This window comes from Lissotriton vulgaris, unplaced genomic scaffold (assembly GCF_964263255.1).
Source record: "Lissotriton vulgaris unplaced genomic scaffold, aLisVul1.2 SCAFFOLD_557, whole genome shotgun sequence".
In the NCBI taxonomy this organism is placed as follows: Eukaryota; Metazoa; Chordata; class Amphibia; order Caudata; family Salamandridae; genus Lissotriton; species Lissotriton vulgaris.
The window spans coordinates 262308-289040 of record NW_028254212.1 but is presented as its reverse complement, the minus strand read 5'-3'; the positions used below and the strand labels follow the sequence as shown (position 1 = coordinate 289040).

At 47.5% G+C, this 26733-nt stretch overlaps 1 protein-coding gene across 2 annotated transcripts in view; it reads right to left on the bottom strand.

The window, feature by feature from the left end:
- Positions 1 to 9608: 9608 nt before the first annotated feature.
- LOC147659629 (uncharacterized) overlaps positions 9609 to 26733 on the bottom strand; it is a 72182-nt gene continuing 55057 nt past the window's right edge. The window contains exons 3-4 of one of the 2 annotated variants that reach the window (XM_086951586.1): positions 17378 to 17494; positions 9609 to 11267 (exon numbers count right to left, since the gene is read on the bottom strand). In XM_086951586.1, the coding sequence (XP_086807712.1) occupies positions 10102 to 11267; positions 17378 to 17494 (1283 nt within the window). In that variant the 3' untranslated portion in view covers positions 9609 to 10101. The remainder of the gene's footprint in view (positions 11268 to 17377; positions 17495 to 26733) is intronic. The other variant, XM_086951587.1, reaches the window with a different exon arrangement.

Genomic DNA, 26733 nt, shown 5'->3' with positions numbered 1-26733 from the left:
TGGCTTAGCAACTTGCATCAAAATCTCATACGTCGGCAGTGCGCAGGAATTTACCACCAACTCTCCTGCCATAAATACAGTTCGGATTACATTAAATCTTAGGGTGAAAAAAGAAGAGGTGCTGCTGATTAACACCTACATCAACCCAAAAAAGAAGAAACAAGAGTCGAAACGTCTAATGGGCCACTTATACCACTTAATGACTTCGCAAACTACACCCAATTTAATTCTTTCTGGAGACTTCAACCGATACATTTTAGGTTCATCCTCAAATAGTGACGTTCAGGCCCAGTCCTACTACTGGAATATTCCAACTCAATCCTTCAGCAGCCAAGGTAAAACCTCCAAGCCAGAGAAGGAGCTGCTGGAAGACCTGGAGCACATCGGCCTGAGGGTCCTAAATGGAAGATTCCCTGAGGACTCTCCATCTGTGGCCTCGTTCAATTCAGGCAATGCAACCTCTACAATAGACTACACACTAGTCTCCCTCCCACTTTTTCAACATATACTGGGCTTTAACCCAGGAGACAAGGAAGATAGTGATCACCGCCCCCAGGAAGTCTCTTTTCTTGCCTTTTCGGACTCAATTCTCCCCAATCCAACAGGACCACACGCCTGTCACACCATAAATCTTAAACGAATTAAAACATCGGTTGCAATCACGATGGAGGCCCTTCAAGCAGCAAAACTACAATTAACCAGCTTAAATTATCCTGTGGGTAAACCAGTAACCGTATGGGAAATCTTTACGGCTGAATTTGCAAACACATACTCAACAACAGTACGGCACTTTCCAACTTTTGGCTCTAAGGTCACAGGGAAGACTTCAAGCACCCAGAAACTAGCCTTAAAAGACCACAAAAAAGTGATTAATAAATCCCTAAGATTATTGAGAAAAGGCCCGGGCGAAAGGGATCTTCTCGAACAGCTTCGCAAACACCGGGCAGACCTTAACAAACTGAAATGGTTGGTCAAAAGATCTAATGAAGAAGATTTCTGGGCTAAACTTCACTATGACTCTAAGGGAAATAACAGCACCCGATTTTGGTCCACGCTAAACAAACTTTTAAATCCTAAACATGGTGGAATAACATCGTACATAACCAAAAGCTCCTGGGAATCCTTCTTGGACACTCACTTCAATCAACATGCCGCGGTGACAAAAAAGCCTCAGGTTGCCCGGGAGAACCATCTCCGACAAATAATAAAACTACAAGAAAAAGTTAAAATCGAATTTAGTGCTGCTACACTTAGGAAATTAATCTCCAAAGGGAGGAAGGATGGTGCACCGGGGCCAAACAGAATTCCTCCAGCCGTCTTCAAACTTGATCCGGAATACTGGGCAAAATCCTTGACCCCCCTCTTCATGTCTGTCAGCCATTCTAGGTGTCTTCCTGCATCATGGAAGGGTTCCGTTATTTCACCGATTTATAAGGCGGGAGACAGAACGTTACCAAAGAACTACCGCCTGATAGCCCTTCTGGACATTGAGGCAAAATACTTCGCAGGGCTTTTATTGACTCAGCTGTGCGAATGGGCAACTCAGTGCAATATAACTCCATCTAGTCAAACTGGATTTTGTAGAGACACGGGAACTACAACAAACCTCCTGGCACTATCGTTAATTATTGACAAAGCAAAACTGACTAAACAAACTCTTCACTTTTGCTTTGTGGACTTCAAGGCGGCTTTTGACAATGTCAATCGAGCCAACCTTTGTAGAAAACTAGCCTCCTGGGGAATCCCGGCCCCTCTACTAAACCTGTTGATCGAATTGCACTCTAACACGTGGGTGCAGGTAAAGCTTGGGAATGGCACGCACCTTTCTAGGCGTATTCCGACTGTAAAGGGCCTTAAGCAAGGGTGCATCATAGCGCCTACCCTTTTTAATTTATTTACAGCCGACCTGCCACCTGCTCTAGAAGCCTGCAATGCGCATTCACCCCGACTGGGGGGTAAAGCCCTGCCCAGCATATCCTACGCAGATGATGTGGTCCTGGTTAGTCACACCAAAGTCGGACTACAGAATCTTATCAACACGCTGCATGGATACGCCGAAGAGAATTTACTTGAAGTAAATATTGACAAAACCAAAGTACTGTCAATAACTGGGAATAAAAAGCTGCACACTTGGGTCCTTGGAACACAGGTAGTTGTAAACTGCTCTGAATATAAATACCTTGGAATCTTAGTTGACAAAGGAGGTCGCTTCTCAAACCATCTTGAGGCCACAAAGAGAAAAGGTATGCTGATTGCGACAACACTCAAACAGCTAAAAACTAAGCTGACCGGCCCCACTCTTTTGCCACTGCTCCGCGTTGCCCAAGTAAAAATACAGTCATCGATCACCTACGGCAGCGAGGCATTAAGAGGCACAAACGCGAACCTGCTGGACACAATCATTTCAAAATCATACAGACTTCTCTTAAATTTGCCATCTTATACCTCACAAGCCCAGATCCGGTTAGAATTTGGACTTATCAGCCAAATGCTTGCAAGGAGAGGATCATATATCAAGTGCTGGCACAAAATGAAGAATTCACCAGAGAATACACTGAACCATCAGCTCTGGCAAGATCTGTCCAGCTGTTCCAAAACGCCGGCGAAAAAACACTTGGAGGAGTCCTTGATTGTCACAGGACTGGAAGAACTATGGGAAACCCCACTACCGCAGGCGCAATTCAAACGCGCAGTAAATAAGAGCATAAAGAGACTCTTGCACGTAGAGGACAAAGCTACTTTTTCCAACCGGCGTCACGCCTGGATGACTCTGTGTACATACAAATCACCTGGGTTACAAGCGTATTTTGGACTGGGGTATTGCAGGAAAACAGAAGAAGCCTTTTTAAAACATAGGCTAGGAATCCTACCAGCGATACCACATTTACAACCATGGTTGAGAAGGAACTGTGGGACAAAATGTAGGCTATGTGGCGCAGGGAATGAAGATATCAAACATTTGTTATGTACCTGCATGAGGCTGAAAGAGGAAAGAGCAGCCCTGCTAAAAATGTCTTTTAACAAACACAGAATACGCACACGCAGACAAGCAGTTCTTGCTGGTTTTGATCCAGGACTCCGTCACTAAATGGGAAGTTGGTGAAATTCCTGAAATTAGTGGAGCTGAAATTAACAATCCAAGAAGTCGACCCAGACAAGACTTAATGAATTATGTTCCAGACATGATTTAATGAACTTTGGTCACTTCCCAAACTCCACTGTTATACTAGTATAACTATTAATAATCCTGATCTCTCTCTTTTTAATCTTAAAACTTTTAATTGATGACATGTGCACTCAAATGTATTTTTGTAATGGTTTTAATTAATCAGAAACAATAAACTTTTACTTACTACGTGGCTGGGTCTAAACTGGGGTGACAAAGTGAGCTAAAGAACGATGAATTAAACCCAGATCTGTGACTGGGAGTGAAGGCTTGACAATGTTCAGCATTTTAGAAAGTGTGCATTTCTCTCTTAGCTCTTTTTGTGCCTTACAGCCTGTCTCCAATACACACCTGGGCTTCGGTGACAACTACACTTTGTGCATTCCCTCGAGGTAGCCACAAACGCAGGTCACTCAGCTGTATCTGCATACATCTGCTTTCTGAGGGGGCCCACTGGGCAGGAAGTGGAGGAGGTAGCACACTTCAATAGGTAGTGTCCTGCCCTCACACAAAGCACTGATCAATCCCCTAGGGTAGCCCGGCAGACAGGGCTGGGCTGAATGGGGACCTGTGCTCATCAATAACTTTCCTTTGAAGTCACCTCCACTCCAAAGTCATTTTAGGCTGTATATACTGGGGCTCTGACCCCTTCTTATCAGACATGTTTGGACCCGTAACCAGACATCACTGGCTCTACATCTACACATTGCCTGAAGGCACTGTTGTGCTGCCAGGTGGGACTGCCACTCTGTTAACTGCTTTGCTGTGTTGACCTTCTGCTTGTTAGGCTGCAGCAGGGAATGCCACATTTTTCGACTTGCCTTGCTGTGCTGGCCAGCTGCCTACTACCTCTGTGAAATGCAACCTATTTGTGTTCTCCAAGAGCTTGTTCATTTGCCCCCTGTTGCCCCCTGTTCCTAGAAGTCTAAAGGCCATGAAAGAGTTTGCGTACACAACGCTTGCTGCTGGGCTGTACCAATCTCAAGTTCAACTCTGCTTGATTACTTCAGTGAGATCTAAAGTCAGGGCAGAGTGCCTGCAACTGTTTTTGGTGTACAAATCACTCGCACCCACGCTGTGTGATGTCCATGTATCCCTGTGCCTTACAGCTTGATTGCCGACCATTGCTTTTCCCTGCAACACCGAAGGTTGCCCGGCATGGCTCAGTGCACCCCGCCCTACATGTGGGATGGATTCCTCGTAGCAGTGCTGTGCAACCTGCCAATGAATCAATTTTCCTGCCGGTCAATCACTGATCACAGTACGATGCCACATCAAAACCCTGTGCTTCCGGTTCCCGTGCCTGATTTCTGTGTGGCCCGCACTGCTTCGGATTGCATTCCAGGAGCTCCCACCATCCTGGACCGAAACCGAAGACCAACAACATAAAAGGAAAGGAATTGAGACCGCCGAGACCCCTGTGGTCTCGACCGTCTACCTGCACTCTCGTGGGCAGCCCACCCTGGGTGATTTCCTCAGCCTCCCATAATCCATTAGGACAGTTTGTCCTTTAGCAACTCCCAGCAAGTATTGTTTTTGCGCTAACATGAAAAGGAAGCAGAGGGTCCGTTCCAACTGGGATCATAGCAGTGGCAGCTCCTCAGCTAGGGCGGACAAGCATTGCCCCTACGCCAGCACTCTCAAAAACATAAAACTATAATAAAATGGGTTTGAAACCGGTTTTGTTTTTCTTGTGCTGAGTCTTGGGGTGCAGCCAGGGCGATGACCAGCTGGAGGGGGAGTGGTAGGCACTGCCATCAGTGTGCATGTGGGTTTGGCCAGCCGTCTCAGGCCTGCCACAACCACATGCGCAGTGAAGCTCTCTCCAACCCCTGTGGCATTGCCAAGTAGGAGAGTGCATGCATAGGCTCCCAGTTTGTAAGAGAGCGCAGCTCATCTGCGCTCAGGCCAATCCTAAAGCTGCTGTCATGCATGAGAGCAGCTTCAGGATTGGCTGCAGGGCAGTCTGGGAGGATGTGCCTGCCTGCAGTGGAGAGAAGAAGAGCAGAGGAGCCCGATCCTGGAGGGCGGCAGGTAAGTTGCTATAAAAAAGTTTATAATTTGTCTCCATTGTCGTCCCCCCTCACCCCTCTTTTTTCCCCAGACACGAGCCGCTTCTGGATCATAGTCGATTCACACTGTGTACCGTAAGGAACAGACTAAACGAGCAAGTGTTCTTGTAGCACCATGATTGCATACTCTCTTTAAAAGCTCATTTGCCTGCTCTAATCATAAAGTATTGAACCCAAGCGAAGCCAGTTTAATTTTAGTGCTAATGTTATTGTTTCTAAGCATTGAATGTGATACTTAACAAACATGATAACTTGAAAAGTACTTATATAATGCTTATGGTTTTGTTTTGTTCAGAATATAAACCTATGTGGAATCTTTTTGTGGTGTATTCATTGTGTTACTGTGTGTGTGTGTGTTGCACAAATACTTTACTCATTGCTTCTGATGATAAGTCTGCCTGCTCTGCGCCACGCTACTAGAGGGTGAGCACAGGTTATCTTCATTCTGTATCTAGATTACCCTGAATAGAGTGGTGGGTTATTCCTGGCATAGCCTAGCCGACCAGAAATCCCATTTCTAACAGGGACCTTTCATTGGATATCCCCCACAGGCAAACCGCGATAACAGAGGAAGGAGTGGAGGTAGAAGAAGCGCCCTGTCCATGTCCATCAGTTCTTTCCGATTCTGCCTCTTTGAGCCTGTGCGGATCATTGAGGAAGTCCCTTCGGTTGTATCTTCTCTCGGTCTTTGAAAGGCCATGTAAAAATCTTACAGATTCTTTGAGAAGAAGGAAGGCGAACAATACAAACTGCACAAGGGTGTGTTTGAGCCTCATTTATCCCACAGTTAAAAAAAACGACATTTTGTGAAGAAAAAATATTTGTTCCGGCAAGAAGTAGAACAAAATGTGCTGCCTGTATTTAAGGACATTGAGTGAACACATTTTTCAAAGATTTGCAAAGGTTTACACATAATAAAACGTCCACAGGTGAAGCTCAGTGCTCCAGGATCCTTGCAGCAGGACTCGGAAAACAAACAAGTGGCCCACCTGCAATCTCCAGGGCATGATGGGATACTGGAGGTATCCTATACATTAAAGGAGCAGCAGAGTTTTACCAGCTTCTCAGTCTATTAGTCAACATTGTACCTGTTTTTTCATCCTTCCTTAAAAACGGTTTGTATACCTAGTGAGTACCTAAAAATAGTTTTTAGGTAAATAGCTGAAAATTGGCCAATATAGCACTTCAAAGGTTGCTCTAAAAGTTTTCTTCTTCTTTTGTGTTTTCCAAAATAAAAGCGTAAATTGATTTGTCATTTGTGTTTTGTAAGAATTGCTTGTGGATCCCACGCGTGGGTGGGTCGGTTCAGTGCTCATGTCTATTAATGACGATCCCGTCAGGGGGAGCAGAGTTGAAGCCACAGGTTGTGGCAGTGACTCGATTGGGTGAGGAGCTGTAGTCAAGGGCTCAGAAACACTTGAGGTGGGTGACCTGTTTCAAAAGAGACAGAGTCAATGTAGGGCCCAGGTTGTGGCAGTGACTTGATTGGGATGAGGAGCTGTAGTCGAGGGCTCAGACACACTTGAGGTGGGTGACCTGTTTCAAAAGAGACAGAGTCAATGTAGGGCCCAGGTTGTGGCAGTGACTCGATTGGGATGAGGAGTTGTAGTCAAGGGCTCAGACACACTTGAGGTGGGTGACCTGTTTCAAAAGAGACAGAGTCAATGTAGGGCCCAGGTTGTGGCAGTGACTCGATTGGGATGAGGAGTTGTAGTCAAGGGCTCAGACACACTTGATGTGGGTGACCTGTTTCAAAAGAGACAGAGTCAATGTAGGGCCCAGGTTGTGGCAGTGACTCGATTGGGATGAGGAGTTGTAGTCAAGGGCTCAGACACACTTGAGGTGGGTGACCTGTTTCAAAAGAGACAGAGTCAATGTAGGGCCCAGGTTGTGGCAGTGACTCGATTGGGTGAGGAGCTGTAGTCAAGGGCTCAGACACACTTGAGGTGGGTGACCTGTTTCAAAAGAGACAGAGTCAATGTAGGGCCCAGGTTGTGGCAGTGACTCGATTGGAATGAGGAGCTGTAGTCAAGGGCTCAGACACACTTGAGGTGGGTGACCTGTTTCAAAAGAGACAGAGTCAATGTAGGGCCCAGGTTGTGTCTAAGGCGCTCAAGGAGGGGCAGGGGCCCAGGTTCTCCCTGTGGTCTGTATTCTTCTGATTCTTAGGTTAACCTTCGGATTTCCTGACGTTTGTCTGTAGTTCCACTTGTACGGCTGATAAAGAGGCAGCCAACGCCTTCTTTGCTGAAACAGGATTATTTCTCTGCGCATCTCCTGGAGCCGCAGTTTGAGTCATGTCACCTGGGAAGCAAAACTATTGTGCACTAGTCTGCTACTCCACAAGCAGATTTTGTGAATCATCCCAGTCACTCTCCTGGTCCGCAATAACATAACGTGTATTTGTACAGTGTGCGTTCACCCAGAAGGGCCTCTTGGCACTGAATAATAGAGGTTTATTGTTACCCAACTCAATGTTACTCATTTTTATCAAACTCAGAAGGAGTAAAGGCTGGGTGGACCCACCGGGATTTGAACCTAGGACCACAAGGTCAAACACAGGCCCCTACAGAGGACGCATTTGTCTATTAAGCCACCAGACCCGACTATCAATCACCACAGTAGCCAACTAGCTTGACTCAAAAGAGTGCACATGACCTGTAAGCCCCATATGTGTCACAGTCAAATCAGTGCCCAGCTCTCTCTGTGGTAAATTAAGGGAGCATCTGTCCATATGCACATGGAGAACATGGAGGAAAGGACACATCTTCACTATTATAATGCAAGAAGGTGTTCTTGAGAGTGTTAAAGTGTAATGACATTCATCCTGCACTCACATAGAATTACTGCCTTTAACCGATTCATCTTGGTTTGTCCTTCAGACGATATAGTTAACGAAGAGTATATCTCCAGGATGTTTCTGTTTAGCCAGACACATTATATGACAGGTTCGATTGCGATCATTTCAGCAATAGAGAAGAGTTTTTTTAAAAATGAACTGCTGCCCTGAAAAACAGCTGCACAATGAAAGACTTGCAGGCACTGATTACGACTGAATCAAGAGGAATAATTCTGGAATATTATCTGTTATCGTTCACAAAGATATATTTTGGTCCCTCTCAAATTATTTGTGTGCATCGACATGAGTACGTATTTATAACATCACAGTGAGGCCTCTCTGGAACAAGACCGAAAAAACATAATTTTACTGTTTTTATCAGTGCCGGCATCCAAATCTTCCTGAAAAATGGGTTCTGCTGTAAGAATCTCCCTGGTATATTATCCCTGTGTACTACAGAAACAGACAATGAAGCTGATCCGATAAATAATGACTACACATACAAAATCCCACCAATTTGCCTCTAGAAATGCACCAGGTTAGCTATTACTCACCTTATACAGGCATATGTGAAGATCTTTACAAATATAGAAACATATATTACTCTCACTAAGGTCCACTCACTAATGCCAGAAGAATTTCTTGCAACACAGGAGTCCATATTTTGCACTCCAACATTCTGACATGTGCAATCCACACGTTCTGAGCAAACTGAAGGACAAGAACTCAGCTCCCTTCAGTAAATCAGCTGTTTGAAAAATACCCTTGAATGACCTCCATTATCAGTTTCTTCTTCCGAAGTGATGGGGATTCATCCAACCACTATATTTTAATAGGAACCGTGTCCGATGACCGGAAAATGTGGATTACGTGCACAGTGTGGCTTGTGCCTTAGGCAGACCAGTAGCCATGGACGTTGCTATGTGAAAGATCACTTTGCGGCTCCTACATCAATAAGATAGATTTCTGCACACAGTATACTTTTATACTTGTAATGTACTTGTAACACTTAAATACTTGTAACGTACGTAAAATACTTGTATACTTGTAATGTACGTGTAATATTTGTATACTTCAAATATACATGTAGTACCTGTATACCTGTAATATATGTGTAATACTTGTAATGTAGCTGAAGTACTTATATACTTGTAATGTAGGTGAAATGTTTGTATACTTGATATGTACATGTAATACTTCTAATGTACGTGTAATACTTGTAATTTACATGTAATACTTTTCTTGTATACTTGTAATGTGCGTGTGATACTTGTGATGTTTGTGAAATACTTGTATTCTTGTAATGTGCGTGTGATACTTATAATGTACGTGTGATATTAGTAATGTACTTGTGATACTTACATGACATATTCTACAGCATGTCAGGTTCAAGGCAAAAGTAAAATCTAATGTATATCCATTTACTGTGGATTTGGCCAGTGGAAAAGTGTCAATGTTTACTGGTAATGTCAACAAATATATTATACTAGGGAAGTCCTATTACAAATAAAAAAAGAAGAGAGTATTTTCAGTGCATTCTATATTTGCAATATATTATACATACATGGTTGAAATGTGCTTTATAAACTGATTAATTTCTTAGCTAATTATATAACTTTAAATCAAGGTGTGATTGTTTCCATTACAAGATTATCAGGAACTGCAAAAGGACCCATTTTGTAATTGTTTACAATAATTCTGAACAAAGAAATGTTTTTTACCTGCACTGCAAGAGGCAGGGAAATACTGATTTAAATGCAATTATTCCCTAGTAAGACACAGCAGATAAAAAAAATACGTCTTATGAACCAGTTAGTTCAAAGACCACCTAGGGTAGTACAAAATTACATATAATACTTGCAAAATTATAGTTCACTCTGTTGAAGGAGGAGTCAAATGTCAGAAGATCGGTCGCCGAATGAATTAAGGGACAACAGCGATGCGTTACGTCAGTGCATTACATAAGATCAATGAATGTCAGCAGAAAACGGGATGTTGCCAGCATAGTTAAAGGATCCGTGCCCTTAAGGAGCTGCACTCTCCGTTACACCAACTCCATCTTTCTTCTCCGCATGTAGTCTCAGATGTCGTGAAAGAGATTGTTTTGCAGTGAAACTCTTCTCACACGCAGTACAATTAAAAGGCCTCTCTCCTGTGTGTGTTCTCTGGTGTTGTATTAGAGTTGTGCTCAGAGTGAAACTCTTTTCACAGACAGTGCACTTGAAGGGTCTTACACCTTTGTGTGTTCGTAGGTGTTGAATGAGGGATGGTTTCAGAGTAAAACTCTTATCACACTCGGTGCAGTTAAAAGGTCTCACTCCTGTGTGAATTCTTTGGTGTTGTAAAAGAGCGGTCTTATCAATAAAACATTTCTCACAGTTTGTGCAGTGAAAGGGCCTAATCCCCTTGTGAATATTTAGATGCCGTAATAGAGTAGATTTAACAGTGAAACATTTTGCACACTCAGTGCAGGTAAAGAGCTGCACTCCTGTGTGTATTCTTTGGTGTTGTGTAAGAGCTGTTCTCACCCTAAAACTCTTTTCACACTCCGTGCACGTGAAGGGCCTCACTCCAGTGTGTATCTGTTGGTGTCTTAGAAGAGAACCCTTTTCAGTAAACCTTTTCCCACATTCTGTGCAGGGAAATGGCCTCACTCCGGTGTGTGTTCTCTGATGATTTAGGAGATTTCCTTTTTTAGTAAACCTTTTCCCACATTCTGTGCAGGGAAATGGCCTCACTCCGGTGTGTATCTGTTGGTGTCTTAGAAGATATCCCTTTTCAGTAAACCTTTTCCCACATTCTGTGCAGGGAAATGGCCTCACTCCGGTGTGTGTTCTCTGATGATTTAGGAGATTTACTTTTTTAGTATAGCTTTTCCCACAGTCAGTGCACTGAAACGGCCTCTCTCCTGTGTGTATTCTTCTGTGAATTACGAGATCAGACTTTAGAGTAAAGCGTTTTTCACAGTCTGTGCAGGGAAAGGGTCTCAGCCCTTTGTCGGGTCTCTGGTGTGCCGCAAAAAATATCTTAGTCCTATATGCCTTCTCCCACTCACTGCTGGTCAAGCGTCTTTCTGTTGTCTGGAGACCGTATTGTTGATTTAGGATGAAATTGTCAGTAAACGTCTTACACTCCGTGGATGTACTGGTCTCTCCCCTGTTCACACTTCTTTCTTCTGACTGGAAGGCTGCTGAATGAAAAGAAATGTAAAAAAACAGGGAAATAGTTTACATAAACGAGCACCAATGTGTGATGTTACATCTCAGTGGTTGGCAGTACTGCTACAGGAATGTTTTGCATGTTACAATGAGAGACAGTACCAAGGATTCCTATGATACACAAATGTTGGACACTCAGGTAATTTCAGACAGATAACAGACTCTTGTCGCTCATGAGACATACTTATGTCAGTCAGGTGACAGACCCACATTAGTCTAATGAAGGACGCATGTTGGACAGCCATGTGGTATGCCATGTTATGCAGATTTGTAGATGGCACTGTTCTGGCCCTGAGCAGGTTTGAGTCGAGCCAAACATATGGACTAGTGGCACTACTCGAAAAGTCAGGTCTTCATCTTATTGTTGCATTCAAGAAGTGAGGGGGAGGCTCTTATGTGTAGTGACAGGTCCTTCCACACTTTACGAGTGAAGTAGGAAAAGGTGTGACTGACAGATATGGTTTTTCGTGTCTGTGGGATTTGGGCAAGGAGTGCGGACGAGCAGAGGTGTCTGGAAGGTTTCTTTGAGCAGATGCAATTGTTGAGGCATGCTGGGCCAGTGCTATGTAATGCTTTGAAAGTGTGGGTGAGGAGTTTGAATTGTGTTCGTTTTTGTATGGAAAACGAGAGGGGGTGCTTCAGGTGAGGAATGATGTGAGTTCGGCATGGGAGCTTGAGAGTGACTGGCCTTAGAGTTCTGAATAGTCTGCAGGCCTCTGTGAGTTTTTTGTTGATCCTGGCATATAGGATGTTCTCGTAGTTCAGCTTGCTTGTCACCAGGGTGTGCATGACGGTTTTGCTGTTGCTGATTGAGAGCCGTTCAAAAATCATCTTCAGCATCTTCAGGGTATGGAAGCATGAGGTTGTGACGGCATTGACTTGAGCTGTCATGTTGAGTTTGCTGTCGATGACAAGCCAGAGGTTATTGGTGGGGATGAGTGTCAGTTCAAAAACTATTGCCCACCACGTAAAGCCCCAGGTGAAGTGCTATTCTCCAAGATCATGATTTCAGTCTTGTCAGCTTTAGACAACTGGTCTTCATCCAGTGGGTGATTTCAGTCATTCTGGTCTGTGAGGGAGGGCTTGAGCTGTGTGTCGTTGGCATAGGAGAGGATGTTGGGAGAGTGGATGATGCTGGCTAAACAGATCAATTCTGTGTTGCAGAGGGTCAGGCTCAGGGAGGATCCTTGCAGAACTTTGCAGATGAGGTCACCGGCATCAGAGGTGTGTGGTGTCAGGCTAATTGCCTGGGTCCATCCAATCAGGAAAAAGCAGATCCATCAGATTGTGTGTCCTTAGATTGCAATGTTGTGCAGGCTTTGGATGAGGATGGGGTAGGGGACTGTGCTGCAGAGTGTTCCAGGAGAATGAGGCCACCATGTCTCCTCCATCCAGAGTCATACGGATGTCATCTGTGGCAGCGATGATGGCAGCTTCTGTGCTGCTGTTGGGTCTGAAATTAGACTGAGTGATGTTGAGCTCTGGTCCTGTCTCCTGATCCTGATATGACCTGACCTCTTGTCACCCCCCATGCCGCACGGCTCCTCCTGGTGGCCCGTGACTGCCCCACTGCTGCTGCTGCAGAGGGTTCGCTGCAGGTGTTCCCCTGGTACCTGTTTTGTTGGTTCTGTATTGTTGCTCTGTTTTTCCCCATACCTGGCTGTTTATTACTGTACCTCTGATTGCCGTTCCTTTGTGCCCTTGCCCTCTGTGCCCCCCCGCTCCCCGCCGCTGCTCCCATGTGGCCCCGCCCCCTCTTTCCTTCTGTGCCCCGTGCCCTCGCCCATTGGCCGCCCGGCTCGCGCCTCCCAGCTGTTCCTCCCTCCCACTTCGCCTCTTATGGAGGGCGCCACGCAGACGCGCAGCGGGCACGCCGCTGGAGCACCGAAAGCGCGAAAGGCAAGCCCGTCTGCGTCCGTCCCCGCCTGGACCGCGCCCAACGCCAGAACCCCTGGACCCCGCGCCCCGCAACACCAGACTGCCCTACGACTCCAGCACCCTCCACGCACGCAACATCGGACGAGACCACCCCTGCTACCAGGCCACCCCGAAGCGCACCCAAGGGTCCTTCGCCTGCCGGAACTGCAGATACACCAGCATCCGGCCCACCTAACCATCAACCAGAGAACCCAACCACCTCCGATGCACCCTCCTCAACACCCGCACCGCTCGCAAGCACGCCATCGAACTCTGGGACCTCCTAGACTCCACTGCCCCCGACGTCGCCTTCCTGACGGAGACCTGGATGAACGCCACCTCAGCACCAGACATCGCCATAGCCATCCCACAGGGCCAACCCCAACACCACCTTCAGTGGGACTCTCGTCTACAGACCACGACCAAAGTTCTGCGACACCATCGCCGACCTCGTCAGCACCCACGCCCTCGCCTCCACAGACTACATTCTCCTCGGGGACCTGAACTTCCACCTCGAGAACAACAATAACGCCAACTCCACCGCCCTGATCGACAACCTCGGACTTAAACAACTCGTAACGACACCCACCCACGCGCTGGACACACACTGGATCCCATCTTCTCCACAAGCCCCCACGTCTCTTTCAACCACACCACCGAACCCCACTGGACCGACCACAGATGCGTCCACTTCACCTTCAGGAAACCCACCACACACCACCGCACCCTAAAGATATCATGCCGCTGCTGGGGCAAGGTCACCAAGAACCAACTGACTACCACCCTCGCCCTGAGACCACCCGCTGACCCCACCAACCCAGGCACCGCCGCAACCAACCTAAAACAATGGATCAGCGACTGCGCCAACACCCTCGCCCCTCTCAAGACCTCCACTACTAATCAACTCCGACACCCCCACACCCACCACCGATTCCACCACCCCTGCGATCACCACCCGCACATGCCGCTTGACCGCCTGGACTCACGACAGCGACAAAGACACCATCAAAACCAAGAACTCCATCCACTCCGGATCCCCATCCGAGCCCTGCCCTCACCACATCTTCAACAAAGCCAGCACAACCATCGTACCCCACCTCCGGAAAACAATCAACAGCTCCTTCGAGACAGGAACCTTCCTGGTTAGCTGGAAGCACGCCGAGATCAACGCCCTTCTGAAGAAACCCAAGGCGGACCCCAAGGACCTCAAGAACTTCCGGCCCATCTCCCTGCTCCCGTTCCCGTCAAAAGTGACAAAGAAGATTGTCAACAAACAGCTGACCCGTTACCTCGAAGACAACAACGTCCTGGACCCATCCCAATCTGGCTTCCGTAGCAACAACAGCATTCAGACCGCCCTCATCGCCACCACCGACGACATCAGGATCCTGATGGACAATGGAGAAACAGCCACCCTCATCCTCCTTGACCTATCAGCTGCCTTCGACATGGTCTGCCACCGCACCCTATCAGCCAGCCTTCATGACGCCGGAATTCAAGAGAAGGCCCTGGCATGGACCACATCCTTCCTCTCCGGCAGAACCCAGAGTGTCTGCCTCCCTCCCTTCCGGTCAAGAACCACCGAGATCATCTGCGGCGTCCCACAGGGATCCTCCCTCAGCCCGACGCTGTTCAATATCTGCATGGCTCCACTCGCCCACGTCGCACGACAACACAGCCTCAACATAATCTCCTACGCCGACGACACCCAGCTGATCATATCCCTCACCGAAGACCACAACACCGCCAAAGCCAACCTCCACAGAGAAATGAAGGCCGTCGCCGACTGGATGAAGGACAGCAGACTGAAGCTGAATTCAGACAAAACGGAGGTCCACATCCTCGGACCCACCCCATCAGCCTGGGACAACTCCTGGTGGCCCACATCGCTAGGCACACCCCTGTAACCCACCGACCACGCACGCAACCTGGGCTTCATCCTCGACTCCTCCCTCTCCATGACCAAGAAAGTCAACGCTGTCTCGGTGTCCTGCTTCAACACCTTCCGAATGCTCCGCAGGATTTTCAAGTGGATCCCTCCCGACACGAGAAAAACCGTCACCCAGGCCCTCATCACCAACAGACTCGACTACGGAAACGCCCTCTACTCAGGAACAACAGCCAAGCTCCTGAGATGACTACAACGAATCCAGAATGCCTCAGGACGACTGATCCTCGATGTCCCCCGGCGCAGCCATATCGCACCCCACCTGAGAGACCTGCACTGGCTCCCAGTCAACAAGAGGATCACCTTCAAATTCCTCATCCACGCACACAAAGCACTACAAAACACCGGACCATCATACCTCAACAACCGGCTCAGCTTCCACACCCCCACCCGCAACCTCCGCTCTGCCACCCTCGCCCTCGCCACAGTTCCTCGTATCCGGAAAACCATCGCCGGCGGCAGATCCTTCTCCTACCTCGCCGCCAAGACCTGGAACGATCTCCTTGCCAGCCTACGACAGACCCAGTACCTGCTAACCTTCAGAAGACTTCTCAAGACCTGGCTCTTCGATCAGTAGCAGCCCCCCCCCCCAGCACCTTGAGATCCTCACGGGTATGTAGCGCGCATTATAAATGCTTGATTGATTGATTGAGAAGTTTGTAGTCATTGAGGTATTCAGTGAGGAGTTTGTTGATGATTTTCTCTAAGATCTTGGACGGGAACAGTAGCAGGGAGATTGGTCTTCAGTTGGTAAGCATTGACGGGGAAGTGGGGGGTTCCATCAACAGTGGGAGGACCAGTGCCTATTTCCAAGCATCTGGGAAGGTCGTGGAAGAGGAGGAAACATTCAGAATGAGTGTGAGCATGGTGCTGATGGATTGCAGTACTCTGGAGATAGTGTGGTGGGGGCAGGGTTCTGATGGGGCTCCTGAGTTGATTGACTTCACGCTGGGAGCAGTTCTTATGGGGTGATGGCGAGCATAAGTTATTTGGATAAGATCAGGAGGCCTTTGGAGAGGTCTGTCTGGTCCATTTGAGGGTTGAAGTTGCTGTAGATAGTGGTGATTATGTTGCTGAAGAACTGAACGATTGTTGCAGAGGTCCTGCGAAGGGGTGATTGAGTTGAAGGCAGCCGCCTGTGAGGTCAAATCCTTCACAACAGTGAACATTTCTTTGCTTCTGTTGGTGCTGGCATTGATGCGATCCATCAGAGCGGCACGTTTGGTCTTCTAGTTCCTTTGGTGGACTTGTCCGTAGGTGGATTTGGACGGTGCTCCTGTCTGCATTGTCCTGGCTCGTTCTCCTTTCCTCTCCAGTTGTTTGCAGTGGTGATTCATCTGTCTGAGTGTTTGTGTACAAGTGTCCTGGGGTCTGGATCTTGCTGTGCTGCTGTGCTTGGGGTGAAGGGGGGAGGAGTCCGTGCAGGAGGTGACAGATGTAAAACATTGGGCAGTGGTATGACTCACTCATGTTGGACAGTAATATGATAACTGTGGCAGACATGTGATAGACGAATGTCAAGGCATCATGTGACAATCACATGAGGGACAGTTATATGACACTCCCAAGTGAGACAGACATGTGACAGATCCATGACAGTCATGTGAGAGACCCATGTCAGATTTGCAACAGAATGATGAAACAGGCCCATGCCAGTTCTGAGTCAGACCCATGTTGGGCATGTGACAGACCCAAGTCTGCACTTTTAAAAGTAGACAGAGATTCCCTGCAGGTAGGTGCAGTGAGTGACTGCACCGGCCAACAAGGGGACCCCTAGGAGTCCATGGCGCCCATTCCCCCCTCCAGAGGCCTGCTCTCAGGAGGCGCACTGTCAGCACAACTCCTGACAGCTTCTTTGCCTGTGCGCCCGCGTCCCATGCAAATGAGAGAACACACTCTGGTGATAGCATTGGCACTATATTGGTGCAAGCACTATCTGTATTACAAAAAGGACAGCACAAGCGTCTGTGGCCCCTTCAGAAATATCAAAGTGCCCCAGGGCACGTAAAGTGGGCAACCATGTTCATTTTGCCCCTGGGGCACTTTCCATAATACGACCCCGGAAGTGTAGATGGCCAGGTGCTCTGTTGAGGCACGTCTTCCCCTAATACCAGAAGTAAGGCTAGGCAGACCCTTACTGGAGGCATGTGTCACTGTAATCCCAGCTGGAGCTGTCAGTTTGCGTGAGATTCTATGTAGGAAAGCATCATATCTTACCTGGAGCACAACTGACATTTTGTGTTTCCTCTGGCCTCGGATAGGTAGTGGGATGGCTCTCCTCCTCCTCCTCCTCTTTAATGACGACCGAAATTATATTGGTCATCGTCTCATAGCCTAAAATGAATTCAAACCAAAAAATAATTACAACATTTACATTTCAATGTACTGTCTGCATGAGTGTGAAATCTGCTGACTGACTGCATAAAGCCCCAATACTCTGCACAACTGGAACATAGAACTCCAACTTGATGAGCGAAGAATGAAGGGAAAAGGAACTCTTTACACAACTCCCATAAGTGTATCCGTGCAGGTGCCGTATTATGAAAAGTGCCCTGGGGGATCAACGGGCATGCGCCCCGGCTTTGCACGCTCCTGTGGCACTTTGGCATCACAGGAATGGCCGCAGAAGTTTGTGCGGCCCTATCTGTAATACAGATAGCGGTGACGCACACATAGCGCCAGTGCAATTACCAGAGGACGTTCCCTCATTTGCATGGGGGCGTGGCTTCTTGCAAATGAGGGAATCTCTTTGGCTCTGAGCCCGCATATGATTATAGACACGGGCACGGAGGCAAAGAAGGTGTCTGGAGGTGCTATGACAGTACGCCACCTAAAAGGTGGTGCACTGTCAGTGCACCTTCAGAGAGAAGCCCTCTGGAGGGTGGAAAGGGGGGTTTTATGGACCCCCGAGACATCCCTTTGCAGGCAGATGCAGTCACTCACTGCACCCACCTGGAAGGTGGTCTCTTTCCCTTCTTAAAAGTGCAGGGGAATTGCTGCCCGTCCAGTGAAACACAGGGCGGCTGCTTCAAAGCTGCGCTGTATTTCACTTGAATGCGCAGCCCCCAGGGCAGAGTTTGCAGCTGCCCCGGAGGGCAGCGCATTGAACATAAGAAGGCGCACTTTCCCGGGTTGCACCTGGCACACCTTTTAAAAGCTGCGCCCGGCACTAACAAGGAAAATGCACCACATTTAAAAACGCATCTCCAGGTCTTCATGGGCATCTAGGCTATGAAGCAGACTCCTAAAAGTACACGCTTCTCTTCCTCCTGAACGATGGATTGACACACTCATCTCTCACCTCCTAAGCGTGGCATGAGTTACAGTCAATAAGTGTCTGCCGCGATGTCGTGATGCATCCAGTGTTCAATCAGAGTGACGCTATTGTTTATTGCAGCCTGATCTTGGTTTGTATCTTTAGTTTATGTGATTTGTTGTATGGGTGTCAGCTGAGGAGTTAGATTGGAGGGATTGGATATGTTTCTCCGATGCGGATTCACCCGCTCGTCTTTAAACCAGCGGCCGCCACATCCCTCACCCTCTCTAGTAAGACAGAGGTACCCAGATTGTAAAAAGTCCCAGAAACACAAACACATCAGTCGCTGGGGTGAAAATGATACTCTTTCTGGGGTGGTTTTGAGCAGAAGGTTGAATCATAGTTGGAAGCCTGACAAACACCGGTCTCATCTGAATTACGCCCGTACCCAGCATTAACAGCAGACGACAGGGTGGAAGGTAAAACCCTTAAAATTTGTTTAAATAATTGAATGGAAGACAGCTTGTCACAACCCTTTCTACCTGATAATCTGTATATATTGCACCGGTAGAGTTCAAAGCAGGGGAGCCAAAACCAACTGACACCGAAGTACATCAAACTGATTAAATGTGTTTGCAAGAAATTTCAAACTTGTATTAATGTAATCTGTTTTGTGAAAATAAAGACATGTACTATCCATGTCTCATAACTCAAGTGACCTTTGAGTTCCATTATCTTGCAAAACCACTTGCCCTTCAGCCTCATTCATGTTTCACAAGGGAAGTCCTTGGTGACTTGTAATATGTTTATAATTACAGCAGAGGATACTTCATCCTGTTTTTAGGTCTCGCCTAGGCAGCGCTTTCGCTGTCTCTTCGAGACAGGCAGTATCTAGGGTAAGGGATTGAAAAAACGCCCATTTTTTTCACTGGTTCCTATTGCTGTCCTTTAGAAATGCTGTCTTTTCATTGGTGAATACACTTAATAGTCCCTGCTTTCAGAATGTTGTATCCTCCCATGAGGACTGTCACTCTTTCACATGTTCTTACTGTTCAGGTTATTTATACTTAGACAGAACTCTTTTTTTCGATTGGGCTGTGTCTTTGCTCCTTAAGTGTTCTGTTTACTTGTGCAATTAAACTTCCTTTTGCTTAATTTGCTTGCAGTGGGGTCCCAGTGCCTCCCCCTGACTCCTCCCACAGCTCTACTCCAGACCCCGGCACCCCTCTGACGCCGTTGATGTTTTCCTCACAACACTGCTTTTATGATATTTAAAAAATGTTGCTTTTATTTATATAGCACACTTGCTCATGGGGGGGAATTAAAGAATCCAGCTGACGGCAGACTTGCTTCGGGATCCTGAGCTTCCCAGTTGGCAGCTTCCACCGCTGCGCCATATCCTTTCCTCAGGCAGGTTGCAGGTGAAGTATTATATGCGGTCAATAAGATCCCTCAGGACACCTAGTGACCGTCTGTGGTACTGCACCCTCACAACACTGCCTGTTTTTGCTGATGTGAGGCTTCTTGCATTTCAAATGTTTGGCCCGCATTAAGACAAGCTACATTCTTGCAGGGAACAACCAAAAATAAGTGTTCTTTGCGAGAGCCAGAAGCACCTGTGTGCCTCTGCTTGTGCATGTCGTATGTTTGAGTAAGGGGAGTTTGGGAAGTTGCCGGAGTCCTTCCTGCTCGGTTATAAAGAAGCTTGCACAGCCAGTGCCCAGGCTGCACCTGTTCTGTTTTAAGGACTCATAGTTCTTCTGCCTGCACTGTAACTAATCTGCGTGCGAGGGGAGCTTGGAAACAACCCGTGCCTATGCTGCTGCCCATCACACACATACCTATGCTACTGCCCATGCCAACAGTGCCTATGCTACTGCCTGTGCCACCAGTACCTATGCTACTGCCCATTCCCCACATACCTATGCTCCTGCCCATGCCACCCGTGCCTATGCTCCTGCCCATGCCACCCATGCCTATGCTGCTGCCCATGCCACCAGTGCCTGTGCTACTGCCCATGCCACCAGTGCCTGTGCTGCTGCCCATGCCACCCGTGCCTGTGCTACTGCCCATGCCACCAGTGCCTATGCTCCTGCCCATGCCACCCTTGCCTATGCCACTGCCCGTGCCACCAGTGCCTATGCTACTGCCCATGCCACCAGTGCCTATGCTGCTGCCCATGCCACCAGTGCCTATGCTACTGCCCATGGCACGTGCCTATGCTACTGCCCATCCCACACATACCTATGCTCTTGCCCATGCCACCCGTGCCTATGCTCCTGCCCATGCCACTCGTGCCTATGCTACTGCCCATGCCACCAGTGCCTATGCTACTGCCCATGGTACGTGCCTATGCTACTGCCCAGGCCACCCTTGTTTATGCTGCTGCCCATCACACACATACCTATGCTACTGCCCGTGCCTATGCTACTGCCCATGGCACACATGCCTATGCTACTGCCCATCAGACACATGCCTATGCTACTGCCCATCCCGCACATACCTATGCTACTGCCCATGGCACGTATACCTATGCTACTGTCAATCCCACACATACCTATGCTACTGCCATGCCACCTGTGCCTATGCCTCTGCCCATCCCGCACATACCTATGCTACTGCCCATGCCCCCCATGACTATGCTACTACCCATGCCTATGCTACTGCCACATGCCACCCATGTCTATGCTACTGCCCATGCCAATGCTACTGCCTATGCCACACATACCTATGCTACTGCCCATGCCACACATGTCCTACACGTGAGAAACGTGTGCAGTGTTTGATCTGTGTTTGCAATCCTGTTCGCTACACAAAAGCCAAAATGATGCCTTTGCCACTGCTTGTTTTATTATTGTTGCTGCGTAGCGTTGTTGTTGCTGTTCGGCCATTGTTGTTGCTTGTTATGCAATGCACTATGCTTGCAGTGCCTGGAGGTCCTGCAGAGAGCCCAGTTGGTTTAGTGGTGGCACATGAGCCCCTTCTGAGACTGTGTCCGAGGGAGGGCAGTGGTTGGGCATGGGGTAAAGGGGGCACTGCTCTCTTGCCACCGCTTTGTGGTTGGTGTGTTGTCCACCTTCATCCAGTTCCATTAGCCAAGCGTTGGGTTTGTCTAGAATAATGAAGTGATTTTATTTACTTTTCCTGACATATTTTGTCGGACTCCCTGCCGGGATTAATGCATCTGATTTCAAAGGGGGTTCTGGGAAAGCAGAGCGTGCAGCAGGCGTAAAAAACAAAAAACAAATACCCACTACTATAAATGAATAAAAGTTACAGTTCTGTTGAACCTAATTCTATGGCAGTCCACGGCGGCTTCGGATTATGCTTCTCTTTCTTTACTGAAAAAACACCGCAGCCAATCAAACTTTAAATAGCATAGCCCGGAAGGAATGCCCCGCCATAGTATGCACCAATCAGGTCCCCCCAAAGGTATAAATGTCCTGACACTAATCTTCTTTCTCTTTCTTTGCTGCTGCAGCAGCGAGTTAAGTGCATTCATTTTATTATATTTAGAGTGATATGTGGTTACTATGCGATTTATTTCAAATGTATACTGTGTTTTAATGGTCACGATCAATCCGCGTTACAAGTAAATTGCTGTATTGTTGACGATATATATTTACTGGTGGCTTGAGTGGAGCAGGACAGACGCGCTCTGGCCGCTCGGGGAGCAGTCCCCTTTTCATTGCCACTGGATTCGTGCATGCGCAAACAGCCGTATCAGGTTTTTATTACCTATCGGCTGAGCGCGCATACGCGTCTAAGGACAGCTCAATCCCCGGTCCTCAGTGAACGCCCGACGGGGGGGATAAGCGTTGCAGGGCACCGCCCTAGAAGGAATGAAGGGGTGGCTCCCTCCACACTTAAAGAAAATAGTTTTTCCTAGTTAGTTAGTCTCCTAGTTAGTTGGGATACAGAGTTTTGGCAAATATATTGCATATAAAAGAGATAGGCTTTGGGCCTAGAATAACTTATACTCAGGTTAGGGAGGGATTGTAGGGCCTTTGTCACCACTGGGTCCCCCCCTCTGGAACCTTCTCCACACCTTCAATAGCACGATGGCGTACTACCCCCAGGCGGTTGACCAGTGGGCAGATTATAAGGACTACGTGGAATTTGAGGAGGTGTCCTATGAGCAACAGATGGAGGAGCAGTTGGTGGAAGCCCTGGATACCCACGTCCAGGGGTCTGTGAACAGGGCGCTGGTCGAAGCTTTACAACCATTTACTAAGCCCCTGGAGAACTATGGAAAGCGCAAATTTAAGGCATCTCTGGGCGAGCCATCATTTCACTCTTCAGCTGAAGTCTTTTCCCTGGTGGCGCCTAATGTCAGTAAAGACCATGGCTATGGCGGGTCCCTCCCTTCTCGAATTTCAGCTCTATTGAACCCAGGGGAGGCGGAGGAGTCTCCTCCTGCCGCCCTGGACACCTCTGACTCTGAGCAGGACAGGACAGAGAAAAGCCTAAAAAGCAAACAAAAGAAAGCCCAAAACTCACAATGTGAGTAGTGGCCCACCTAATAAAAACCTGCTGTTCGACCCCAGAAACATTACCACCCAAGGTCTACCGAATGGGTACCGGGTGTTGAGGTAGCATACCATGTACAGGAAAACCTCTGACAGGGATCTGAGGGCGAGGTGCGCGCTACATTGAGGTCAGAATACCCTAGACCATCCTTATTGGGCAAAGTGGCAGACACGCTAGAGTTGGATCCTAATAGGGCTACGTTTATGAAAAAGCTGCTAAAGAACCAAAAAAAATGGCTAGACGGCATGGAGAGGGTGCCAGGATAAACCACTGGATATACCTGACTAACAAGTATTCCCAATGCACTCAAAAGTAAAACATAAATTCAGTAAATTGTAGACAACAATAAACAGTATGCAAAAGTAACAGAGGAATGTGGGAATCTCCAGAGGAAGAGTAGTCGATGGAGTCCTTTATTTAGTGTAACAGCCAGCCGACACCTGTTTCATCGCTATTGCGAATCCTCAGGGCTTAGTATGGCTGTGTAAATACCAGAAGGTCGCTCTGCTGGTGATAATTCCGACCCAGCCGGGCCCTTGACCATAGGTGAACGGATATCGGTATCAGGGCTGTTGACCCTTGTGTATGATGATGGTCTCTTGTTAAACGTAGCGTAGGAATCCAATCAGTACTTCTTAAAGAGTATGTGTACGAGTCGTGGAAAACTATATGTCTTCAACCTTTCGGGGGCTTCGAACTGCATATGTGACGGTTGACCGGGAACACATCCAGGATTAATACACTGCGACGGTTGCTTGCACACCGGTATCGGGCATTCTACTCCAGCAGCGAGTCGCACCTGACTTGTTGGCTGCACATATGCAGTTCGAAGCCCCAGGTGCACCACTCCACTTGCTATACCCTATCAGTGTGTCTACTTGAGGTTGTGCACCCATTGTTCTTTCCTGACTAAAAGCCTTGAGGTTTTGTCCCACTGGATATGCCTGGACCTCTCACTAAGATCCTTGATTCAACTGTTCAGGCTAAAGATTCCAACACCCCAATAGATGCAACAGAGATGCTAGAAAGGGGGCAGAGAGCACTCTGTTTTCTTCGCAATCCAAATTGCGCTTTATCAACTGATAGGAGACTGTCATTCCTAATGCGAATTGACCCACAATTTGTGGACATGGCTACGACGGAAGCTGGTACCCTGGAGATGAGCTACAATTTGGTGACAAATTTGTAAAAGAGTTGGTGAAATATGTGGCGACATTCACGGCACTAGACAAAGCCCAAAGTAACATCAAGAAGGTTTTTACCAGGGTCGGACGCTTCAGGTGTCGAGTGACCGGCCGTGGATTCAATCAGACATCCAGAAGCTTTGACCAAAGAGGACGTGGCGGAGCCCAGCGATCCAGCCTCTACCCCACTCGAAACTGTGGTGGCAGAGGCAGGCAGCACAAGGGAGGGTATTGAGGACAGAATAACAGCAGAGACGCCACCTGTTCAGGTAAACCGGATTCAGTGTGGACGTCACAGTGGGAGGCCGGATTGCCTTGTTTCTACACAGGTGACGAGCGACCCGTGGGTACTTCAGACAGTACAGGGTTTACAGGTCGAATGTTTTATGCAGCCCCACAACAGACACCAACCTCTACTTTTTTCCAGTGCAGAAATGTCTTTCATAGACAACGAAGTGGCGTACCTGATGAAAAAAGGGGCAATTGTAGAGACAGCCCCTCACAATCACAGTTACATCAGCACCGTATTCTTAGTTTCAAAGACGGATCAGGGGTTCAGATTAGTTTTAAACCTCAAGGTGTTCAACTCTTCAGTAGTGTATCGCTACTTCAAGATGGAGGGCATTATTATTATTATTAATAATTAAATGTATTCAGCGCAACAGCTACCCGAAGTTTTCCCGGCGCTAGGAACGCAAAAGATGAAAAAAACAGACAGCTCAGTGCAGATGGAGAAACTATTGATTAAAAAGCCAAGTTTTTAAGTCCTTGCGGAACTTCTGATGCTGTGGCTCAATGCGAAGCAAAAAAGGCATAGAATTCCAAAGTACTGGAGCCAGATGGGAAAATGAGCGTCCACCCATTCTGGTTCTTTTAATCCTCCGGATTTGAAAATTGTGCTGATTAGCGGATCGAAGGGAGCGTGTAGGTCGGTATTGATGCACTAAGGCCTGAAGATAGTGAGGCGCTACTCCAGCGTTAATCCTGTGCATATAGCATAGAGTTTTAAACTTAACGCGATTCTCAATTTTCAGCCAGTGGAGATCACGTAATGCGGCTCAGGCAGATGTTCTTGTATGAAGATTGCAAAGCATTCTGGCGGCAGCGTTTTGTACCACCTGTGACCTGTGTAGCACTTCCTTGAGCACTCCCAGGTACAGAACGTTACCGTAGTCCAGTCTAGATGTTATAAGAGCTTGAACTACCGTTCTTTGAGTGGGCAAAGGAAGCATCCACAGGATTTTTTTCAGCCATTTCAGGATGACAAAGCAAACCGAGGCTACCTTACCAGCTTGTTGCCTCATGGTTAGTTGGTCATCAACCATAAATCCAAGATTCCGGACAGATTGTACAGGAGTCGGGAGTGGCCCCATCTGAGAAGGCCAATGCTGAGGGCCCCAGAGGGTTTTATTTTTGCCGAAAAGAAGGAGCTCAGTTTTACCACCATTTAGTTTTAGTTTGTTGTTATGCATTCAATCTGCGATGTTTAACAATCCGGATCTCAGCAAAGAGGTGTTGTTGTTCGATTTGGTCGAAAGTGAAAAATAAGCTGGGTATCATCGGCATAAGAATACACCGTGAGCCCAGCTTGTTCCGCAATAGCAGCTAAAGGGCATACATTTACTTTGAGATTTGCTCTTAGAAAAAGACTGGATGTGCGTCTCGATTTAAAAGATGCGTATCTAGCGGTGCCTATTTTCTCTCCACATCAGAGGTTTCTTCAATTCCAATGGTGAACCAAATGGTACTAGTTTTCTGCCATGCCGTTCGGACTTTCATCTGCCCCTTGATGTTTCACCAAAGTCCTCAAACCAGTGGTTCAATTCTTGAGGGAGAGAGGTGTGAAACTCATCATTTATTTAGATCACATCCTTATTATGGCACAGAATGGGAATACAGTTCTTTGACATCTAGCACGGACGACTCAACTCTTACAAGATTTGGGGTTCGTCATCAATTCAGACAACTCCATTCTGACTCCGGCACAATCGACTGAGTTTTTGGGGTTCCAGGTGAACTCAATAGTGGCACAGTTATTGCTCCCACTGAAGAAAAGAATAGCGATCAAGAAGGAGTTGAGGAGAGCACTTGCTACTCCGACTATATCCTTGAGGACGTTAGCCCGGTTAGTAGGCCGGTTAGCCTCATCGATTCAAGCTATCTTCCCGGGGTCCCCTTCACTACACGGCTCTCCAGAGGTTGATAATTATTTATTTACACAAAGGCCTGGGCGTAGGGGTCTCCAACCTTTTCTGTACTGAGAGCTACTTATGTTCAATAAAACACATTAACAGCTACTAATATTATTAATGCAGTATAATTTCAATTTCTTTATATGTATATTCATTCAACTAAGCAAACTCTTTCTAATTTAATAAGCTGGGCTGCACACAGGTGAGCTACTCAGAGTTAGTTCAAGAGCTACAGTAGCTTACGAGCTACAGGTTGGAGACCCCTGTACGGTATGCGGACCAGATTCTGCTTTCCGAGGAGGCCAAGACAGATGTCTCTTGGTGGTTGGAGCACATGGACACATGGAATGGCAAGGCCATATTTGCATCAGTCCCAGAAGTAGTGATAGAATCAGATGCCAGCAGATGGGG